Source organism: Ictalurus furcatus, chromosome 11, assembly GCF_023375685.1.
Source record: "Ictalurus furcatus strain D&B chromosome 11, Billie_1.0, whole genome shotgun sequence".
Lineage (NCBI taxonomy): Eukaryota > Metazoa > Chordata > Actinopteri > Siluriformes > Ictaluridae > Ictalurus > Ictalurus furcatus.
The window spans coordinates 10,264,310-10,274,614 of record NC_071265.1 but is presented as its reverse complement, the minus strand read 5'-3'; the positions used below and the strand labels follow the sequence as shown (position 1 = coordinate 10,274,614).

The 10,305-nt window shown below is 38.2% G+C and overlaps 1 protein-coding gene across 1 annotated transcript; it reads left to right on the top strand.

The window, feature by feature from the left end:
- Positions 1 to 326: 326 nt before the first annotated feature.
- ptmaa (prothymosin alpha a) lies at positions 327 to 3,936 on the top strand. Its single transcript, XM_053636787.1, has 5 exons — positions 327 to 489; positions 2,754 to 2,825; positions 2,955 to 3,045; positions 3,151 to 3,227; positions 3,319 to 3,936. Exons 1-5 carry the CDS (start codon positions 445 to 447, stop codon positions 3,355 to 3,357), a joined length of 324 nt encoding a protein of 107 aa, XP_053492762.1. The 5' UTR covers positions 327 to 444; the 3' UTR covers positions 3,358 to 3,936.
- The last annotated feature ends 6,369 nt before the right edge of the window (positions 3,937 to 10,305 follow it).

Here is a 10,305-nt window from a genome sequence, read left to right as displayed (position 1 = left end):
CTAAATCTAGATCTAACTCTCTTTCTTCTCCTATAAGCCTGAGCTATCCATCACAAGCAGTCAGAAGCGCAGCTATATAGTTACTATAGGCACATAAGTGACCCAGAAAGATTGGTTTGTAAGCACTGTAGAAATACTGTCCATTGTTTCAGTCTAGCGAATTAGACGCACGGAATACGGACATCTCGTCATATCAACCAATCAGTGAGCACCGCCCGCCTTTTGATCCCGCTCACATCGAGAGACCACTGCCCGATGCCCCGCCCACGTCACAACGCCACCGCCTTTTTGTCCCGCCCCCTCGTCTATATTAAGCGCTCCGCTGGCGGAGGAGTTTCGCCACAGGCACCAACTAAACCTTCGTTTTTTCCGAAGCGGGTTTTGGACACCCCTTTCCATTATCTTATTCCGTGACCGGATCATATTTTTCACTTTCGGACAGAAATGGCTGACACAAAAGTCGACACCAGCTCGGAAATATCCGCCAAGGTAGGTTAAAAAAAAGAAGAAAAAAAAGAAAACTCTAAATAATTATATAGACTAACACTCAGTTAATAGGCTAGGGAATATTAAAAGGACGGACCATAATATACAAGCTACATATATGTAATAAGGATTTTTTTCAGAAGTGATAGAATAGGAACAGCGTTTTTATTGAAGTATATAAGGATTTTTTTTGTCATTGACGTGGACGCACGTTTTCTTTCCGTAAAGACTTGTTAATGTGGAAGATATAGGCTACAGTGGTATAAGATGCGCTGTAAAGTTGGGTTTGCTTCGAGAAATACATTTTGCAGCCCAGAGCTGTGGCATTGTCCGAATCGGAGTCTTTTGTTACAGAAACGTTTCGGTTCCTCCTTTTTTTTCTCTTCTTTTTTTAAATAAAAAAAGTACCTTTCAAAATTGGATATCACATCATCAACTTCCGTTTGAACAAGTCAAACAATCCCCGTTTGAGTGGTGATTGATCGCCGGTCGCACAGCGTTGTATTTCATCTTCGGGTCCGTGTTGCACTCGCCTGCGCTCCCATATGACAAGTTCCCCAGCGCTCCCTGAATCCTTCATGTCTCCGTCTGGATGATGAATGATGCCACAAGACCACAACGGGACACTGCTTGGCTACATAACGCTCTTTTTTAGGCCAATCCTCGCGTGTTTTTTTTTTTTTTTTTTTGTGTGTGTGTGTGGGGTTCTTTTTTCTTTTTTTGAGAGCGAATCCGTAGTCCATAGACACCGATTTTATTTCGTGCCCGCACCTCACATAAATAATCTGGCTCGGATTTGCGCGCGTGGGGATTTTATTCATGCATCCTTGCATGACGCATTTCATATGAAGTTCAGATTATGATGAACAAGAGTATGATTAGTGAGAATAAACCGACTTGATTTTTTTTTTTTTTTTTTGCTTTAAGATACCGGACACACACTTGGTTAAAGCTGCCTACCTGTCGGGTTAAATTTGGGCTGCAGATGTTGCACTTCAGAGACAGGGCGATTGAGATGACATTTCATTTCAAAAGGGGGGAAAAATGCTTTAATATACATAACCTATATATCGTGATTTGTTCAACACTGACGCGGCTTGTCTGAGTTTACACTCGCGTTTCTAGAGCGAACGCAGAGCCACGCAGAATCCCCGCAAGAGTCAGGTCCTCTCAGTCATATTCCTGCTGTTTTAAAGTTCGTCCCTGGTGGAGGAAAAAAAGCGCTGTTACAGATGATGGAAAGTAAAATAAGGTTTAGGATCAGTTGTCCTTTGTTAGTCTGTTTGCAGTGCGCTTTTACCTTGAGCTGTCTAATCTAACCCTCCGATCAAGTGCAGATCTGTAGATCAGTTTCCCGTTTCGCTTGTGTTTTTTTTTCTTTTCTTTTTTTAATAGGCGAAGTCTTTGATCCCCCCCACCACCGTAAGAATGTGTGCTCTGTAACAACCACGGTTAAATTTATTCATCTGAGTCACTAGCGAGCCTACAAAGCGTTGGCATGTAATGCAATGGGGACGGTGTAAAGGAGGCGTAACTGTAGCACTAAACGGCTTAAAGCCTAAGGATTGCCACCTTAATTTATTAATACGAGCGATCTGCCACATCAGGGGATATCTGTCCCGGATAGGACATCATCCATTTCTGAAGGTGTTATTAGTTTTATTATATTAGGTGAAAAAAGTGTTTATTGTTTATTTTTTAATTTTTTTTTTTACACCTGATAACTATAATTTAGATATATATTGACTACATAATAAGATCAGATCCATTACAATTGCTCATAAAGAGATCTGTTAACATAAACACCGCATGATAAAGGGAAAAAAAACCCTATAGGCTTTATGCATGTCGCTATTGTTCTCTCTCTCTCTCTCTCTCTCTCTCTCTGTGGTTAATCTAAACCTCTCTTTCTGGTTGTTCTTTCCTATTGGCTATACTAAAATAATCTCCGCAAAGCATTCTGGGAGTTGGAGTTTTTGCGCGGGCGTGTCTTCACCCCATCCTATGATGTAGATCATTTTCTTTGGACTACAGCTCATTGGCGCTAAAACCAGCGACATATCAGATTACAACACTTCAGTGAGGTAGCGTCAAGTGGGCGGAGATTGAAAGGTTGAGCAGCCAATAGGATTCGAGAGTGGAAGTTTAGCGGGATTTTTTTTTTTGGGTGACATAAAAAAGCAAGCCATAACGTGAATACTGCATTAAAGGCCCAGCGTTAAAACGAGCAAATTATAATGGATATTGTATCCTATTTCACCTTCTAGGACCTCAAAGAAAAAAAGGTGGTTGAGGAGGAGGCTGAAAATGGAAAGGACGCTCCAGCCAATGGGAGCGCGGTAAGTTTTCTTTCATTTCTCTATTTTGTCCACAGAATTTCTTTTTAAAACAATTTCACGTCAGTTCAGGCACCGCCATCAGCCGCCCTGATACTGAGTTGCAAATTAATAACGGCACTGTTTTGTCAGGATAATGAGGAAAATGGAGATCAGGAAAATGAAGTAGAAGAAGAAGAGGAAGATGTTGGTGAGGAAGAGGATGAAGAAGATGATGGAGAGGGTGAGAAATTGCATAGCCTATAGTATTATTTGCATTTAGTACCTCATCTGCATAGTGTCTTTGCAAGAAAGTGTTCAATGACATAAACCTGTCACAACGATGCAGGTGACGAAGATGAAGAGGAAGACGAGGCTGAGGGCGGAACAGGGAAGAGGGCAGCTGAGGATGATGATGATGATGAAGTGAGTGTTTTGGGGTTTTTTTTGGAAAATGTTTTCACCCAACCTGACACATGTGCAGTGTATGTCTAATCCTGTGTGACCCCGTTTTCAGGATGATGTTGAGACTAAGAAGCAGAAGACAGACGATTAAAAGAGGACGTCCTGCTGAACCTCCTCCAACCCTCCTCTCCTTAACTCGTCCTCTGGGGGAAGACAGAAATGTGGTCATCATCAAGTAGAGTTCAGCATCTGTGTACACACCTAACTGCAAATTTTGTAGAAACAACCAAGACTTCAAAGCTCTACCTTCTTACAAAATACTTTAAAAGGAGAATTTGTTTGTATTTTTATTTACATTTTATATTTTTGTACATATTGTTAGGAGGTCAGCCATTTTTGACAGTGATCTCTGGTTACCAAACGGTGCTTTGAAGTTGAAGCCTCTCTATGAAATAGATTTTACTTGTGGTCTGACCATGTCATGTTAGCTCAACTGAAATTGTAAAAAAGAAAAAAAGAAAAAAAAATCGAAAGCCGTTTAATTCAAAGCATTCCAGTACTTTGTGTATGTACATCAGTTGTACCATACGTAGTTGGTTTGTATGAGATGGCAAGGCTGAAGAAAAGAGTTTTCTTTTCTTGCTTGTCTATTAAATTGCTATCTATTGTGGCCTGTTTGATGTATGTGTGAAATTGTTGTGCGACAATAAACCGAAATTTTATTTTGTGAGTTCCTAATTTATTTTCTCTAGGTTTTTTTTGTTGTTACTTTTTACAGGAGCTTTTAATGTTGCAGGTGTGGAGACTCATGACCGAGCATCATTTTCAGATATGCACTTCACATATTTCAGAAATATGTCACAGGGAAATGTACGTCAATGTAAATTATTCATGCCTTAAAACCTCAAGATCCGGTATAAATTATAAATATATTGAATTAAATAAATTTGGCTGTGTGAATTCTTCCATTTTATGTACAATTTATTTCTTTGCGCTTCAGCTTTGTGTAGAAATTTGTTTCTTGCAGTCATTATTGAGTGATATTTTTCTTCCCCTCTGTGTTGTGCAGTAGTGCCCAGTTCTGCCCCTGGGGGGTGCTATGGAGTACAATGTAGTACCTCCCCTGTGTTTTTCACACTTGATTACTCTCTTCATTGTATAATCAAGCACTTCATGAGTTGGCAGGATTTAGAGGTTTAATTTTTTTTTTTTGCACTCATCTAAAAGGTTCTCACAATATAAATGACTTGCAGAATTCCTATAAGGTAAAAATATTTTGCAAATACAGTTATTTTTCTTTTTCATGTTTGTATTCTGTGAAACTCATATAATTAGAACTTGTGAATCCATTTGGTATGATAAGTTTACACTATGAGATTTATCTGTGAAAATTTGATTTAAAATATTTAAAATAGCCATAACATAGCTGGATTACTTACACCTAGTGATTTTAACATTTGAAGAATTGGAATAAGTGACAGTGAGGAAAAATCAAACAAAAGGTGAATTGCAAGCACTATTGGGATTGCAGTTATTCCCTGATTTCAATCTTTGAATCTACAGACGTGATCGAACATGGCTTTGTATCCGACTCCATCAGGATCAGGGTATCAACACTTTTGCAAATATGGCTTCTGAGGAGAACTTCAGAACAATGAATTACATTTTTCTGACTAATGAACTAGCCTCCTCTATTTCTCTCATCTTCTCTGACAGTGACAGTTTCACTAGAATGATGGTTGCAGATATAAACTTGCTTATAAATCACACTTTTAATGTGGTAACAGAGCTGAAACTATACAGTGGAGGTGAAACTGTATGAAAAAAATATTAGTTTGTTCCATTCATCTTCAATTTTATTTGTATAGTACTTTTAACAATAGACATTGTCACAATGCTGCTTTATGGACATCCAGATGTGCACCTAGTGAGCCAACAAGAAGATACAATGGCAAAGAAAAAGACGACAGGAGGAAGAAACCTTGGGAGGAAACAGGAACCCACCCTTTGGTGACACATCATTAGAGTAAGCAGTCAAATAGTGAAAAGACAAAAAGTCTGAAATGTGTTGGATATACAACTGATGTTAGGTATGAGCCTATTGTGAACAGTCATCTTGAAATCACTGAGCATATAAATTGCAGTGTGGTTTAGTGGTTAGCACGTTTGCCTCGCACCTCTAGGGTTAGGGGTTTGACTCCCACCTCTACCCTGTGTGGGTGGAGTTTTCATGTTCTCCCTGTGCTTTGGGTGTTTCCTCCAGGTACTCTGGTTTCCTTCCCCAGTCCAAAGACATGCATTGTATGTAAGCTGATAAATTTTCCATTGTGGGTTGATGGGTTGCCACCTGTCCAGGGTATCCCCCACCTTGTGCCCCAAGTTCCCTGTGATAGGCTCCAGGCTCCCCCACAACCCTTTGTAGGATAAGCAGTACAGAAATGGATGGATGGTATGCCACGATATCTGCTGCTAACTACATATGTTTATAACCTGTTAATAAACTATAAATGTAAGTAATGCCTACACAATTAAATTTCTTCTTCTTCTTATTATTATTATTATTGTTATTATTATTATAGACTTTTTTTTTATCATGGTACACTGCAATATTATCATACAGTTAAATCCCACAACACAGTCAGGACAGGAACATGTAAAAAAACCCAGAAGCAATTGATTTTGTATTTGCAGTGATAAAAGAAACAAAAAAATCCTATATTTGGTACTTTATATTTGGTACTTTGGATGGGTCCTTCACTTTATAATACAGTCGTATAAGGACAACCTTTAAGGGTTCCCCCAGAGGAACAAGTGGAGAACTGTTAACAGTTCTAGATTTTAACTTTCAGTGTTACTGGTCCTTTAACAGTTGTTATTGTTATCGACTGTACTTGTTTCACCGAGCAGTACAGTTAATACTGATGAGAGCCCTGTATTTTTCTCAGTCTGACCCCCTGGTGGTCATTTTCCCCATGTACAATCATAACTGAATTTATTTTTTATTTCATGCTGCATGAACTCCACATGAAGTATGTGGAGAAAATAGCCAGTATATTACTGTACAGCTGAATAGTTTGGATTATGTTCATAAACTAAATCTGTACTGAGTCGGGGTCGGCATTTTAAAAGTGTCCTAACTGTTTAAACCCTGCAAAATTAAATCAGACTACAATGCACTTCTAGTCTATTCAGACTACAAGTCGCTCTGGATAACTCTCTGGCATCTGTTAAATGCTTTAAAGTAAGCGAGAATTCCTGTTCTAATATGTTGAACCTGAACAGTCACAACAGGAATGATGACACAAATTGGATTTTCCCTAACAGAAATTAAATTCTCTTTCATCACTTCATATGTCTTCTTGCTTGTACACAAGAGGCTGCTTATGCTACTCCTATACCACAGTGATCTTTCATAAGCCTACCTGAGACATGCCTAATCATTCTTCCTGAAAGCATGTCAAGGAGAATGAATTGCCATTTGACTGAATTCAACAGGATAAGGCGATTACTAAAGATGAATATGTGAATGATGAATGTTAAGTTGGATATAGATAGCAGATGTCAAACATTTTGATCTGAAAAGACAGTTCAGTCTTCACTACACGGTGAATGCAGAAGTGTGTTTGCATGTGTGCACAGATTCATTTTGCATGCAGGTCAGTTTTAAGCCAGCTCTGTGGGACAGAAACACCAACAGTACTCAGAGTGAGTGAATAAATTCTCCCATTTGCTCTCAGTAGGTATGATGTGACCTCTTTATAGGTAGATACCAACAGGAAATCATAATAAAAGGATTAAAAGCATGTTTTCATACATGCTGAAACATGTAACGACTTTATGACAAAAATAAAACAAATGAAAGTGGTCAAAGTGAGTAATAGTGTATGAACATGTGTGCAACAAAGATTTTCAGTTGACTTATAATTTCTTGATTGTCTCTGGAGCTCTCTGTCGTGGTGAACATTGCTGGCATTCAGAAATACTTGACCACCTCTGATGTGTCCTTGGCCATTAAGGACATAAACAAAGAGTTACTGCAATGGCTGTTATATAATTAAATCATGCCTTTTAACTCAGCTGACTTTTAATGTGAATGACTTAAGTGTTTTCACGTAGCAAAGAATAGATTTAGAAGAAATTATTATACACTCCAACACTCCAGATTTTCTATATTGTAGAATTCAGTGGACTCACATGATCAGGAAGTTTAAGAAGCATGAAAAGGGGAAACAAATGAAAAAATTCGATCTGTGTGTTATTATGCACTTAGACATTGTCATGGTTTCAAGACAGGAAAGAAAAACAGATTAATATAAAGATTTAAAGTCTTAAATTCATAAACTTGAGCTTCAGATATACATATGTCTCATTTGGAAGTCAGTTTCTACTACATTTCTAGAAGCAATTGGTATCTGTGTAAGAGCATTTAACAAAACAGCAATAGATACATCATACAAAATCTTCATTTCATGTGTTAGTTTATTAATGAGAGAAATCACAGAGCACATTTACTTACAGTTCTTAAAATCCAAAGTTTAGATCTAATGAGCAATGGGATGTTACGGTCCAGTTACAGGAATCATATTTACATGTAACTCACATTTCCTCAAGTTCCTCCTACTCAAAGATCCAGTAGATCCCAAAGTCTCTGAGCATAGATGCAGATACTGTGAAGCCAACGTCTAGCATGTGTTTAATCAATGGATTGCCTCCTACACTTCTGCTCATACAGAATAACATTTTAGTCCGGAAGCCTGGTATGTGCATCCTGCATTTTAACGATTATAACAATAGTCTCAAATGTTACAAGAGAATTATTCCTTAGAGTTTTGCACTGAGAATAAATCCCAGTCTCACACTGTGCTCTGCTCTGCTTGCAGTATTTAGCAGCCAGCCTACCCAGCCCTCGCCTCTGGAGGGCATTGATGTAACTGTGGCACCTCCTCCTGCATCACTTTTGCCACCTGGTGGTGGATAATAGCCCCTGTTTTAGCTCCCACTTACATCAGCTTGACGGTATACAGTGTGCAGATGGTATCTTGAAGATTTAGTGCTTCTCTGTGAGTCTTCATTTGTGACAAGGTTATATTTCAGTGGTCTTACTAATAATGGACGTAATTAAACATAATTAAATACTGAATTAAATACTTGTGTGCACTGTGTCCAGTAGTTAAATGAGGAATTTATTTTTTATAACCTTTTAGACTTCATCGTGTCCACATGACAGTGCATGCATGTGCATTTGATTAGCAGTAATTCTTTGTGCTTTTTCTCATTTGCATTCTACAGCACACGGCACAACAGGACTTTGGTGAATTTGTGTCCTTTCATGTACATTATAAATGATAACAGGCAACATGAGCCACAGCTCAGAGCACTGCTCAGATACCTTCAGGCATCTAGTTAATTACAGAGGATAGAGAGAGAAGCCATAAAGCATTATCTTTATGAATAGATACACTATGTGCAAATTGGGCATCATACAATAGAGATGCCATTTGACCTGTTCATATTTGATGCCAGTTTTTATATCTCAGCTTGATTTAAGAAAGTTTTATTTTATTAATTTTTTTTTGGTATTTGTATGAAACAAATCACTTAGAATTCCTCTCCAAGCTCAGACTGGATATCCAGGATATAAGTAACGTCAGAATAATAAAGGTCGAGGCATGTTGTCTCCCTCAATTGTAATTACTTTCTAATCCTAAATAAATAAAGCACACTTATGATGTAAACATCTCTAAATGTATTGTCATGTGGTGTTTGTGTGTCAACAACAGATTAGCAAAATTGCTCTGAGCTCATTATTCATCTGAAAGGAATCCTCTTCAGGCAAAAATGTCTATGCTGCGTCCTACAGAGCTTATAGGACAGACCAGTTGTAACAGTAGAATGAGTCTTATTTGTGTTTTCTCATACGGTCTTAAATCTGTATGAAAAGAAAACCTTTAAATGACATGTTAGACTGTAATTATCCAATAACCAGTTTTGCAGGTTATTGACACATAGAGTTTAATGTTTGTTAATGATTAATGCCTGTCAGTCTGGTTTAGCTCTATGACAAGCCATGTCTCTTGGAACAGTGTCATTTAAAAGCAAATGCTTGTGTGAGAGGTTGAGCTGAAATGAAAGAAAGAAAGAAAGAAAAGAAAAGCAAACAACATAAAGTAACATAAACCAACAACACAAATAAAGAAACACAAATAAAATCAACCAATCGAAGAAACAATTGGTTCATTAACAGTTAGACACTTCCTGTCCATTATTTTTTCCATTTATTTACACTGCAGGTAAAATCCTCTCTCCCTGTCATTTCTTTTTGTGTAGTGTCTTTTTGCTTTTTCAGTTACAGTGTGCTCGTTTTTGACACACTCAGAAGCAGATCTGGAAAAGCTGTCAGTCGTTGGTTCTTGGGCTAAATTAGTAAGCTGATAACTTCACAGGAAATTTCTCTCCAGGCGCCTGGCTGTCAGAATTCGTCATCACGTCAGACATATTTAAAGGTGTAATGTGACATGTTTGTGTTGAAACATAAAGCCTTTTGTATACATAGCCACAGACTCTAACAACTTGACATACCTAAAATAAGGTTAAAGCATTCTTAAGTAATTGCAGATCTTTAGTCTTTGCACTCAGTGTGACCTGTCTCTATTATAAAAGCTTGTTGGTGCTTCAGAGTTGTTAATAAGGATGTGATTAGTCTCATCATTGCTCTTTGTCTGATATACACTATATAATCAATGGTTTGTGGACACTTGACCATCACACGTGTATTTGGTTCTTCCCCAAACCACAAAGTTAGAAGCACACAATTGTATAGGATGTCTTAGTATGCTATAACATTGCAATTTCCCTTCACTGGAACTAATTGGCCTGAACATGTTCCAGCATGACAATGGCCCTGTGCACAGCATGAGCTCCATGAAGACATGGTTTGTCAAGTTTAGAGTGGAAGAACTTGAGTGGCCTGCACAAATCTCAACACCACTAAACACCTTTGGGATGAATTCTCGCCCAACATCAGTGCCAGACCTCACTAATGCTTTTGTGGCTGAACGAGCACAAATTCCAACAGCCACATTCCAAAATCTAGTGGAAA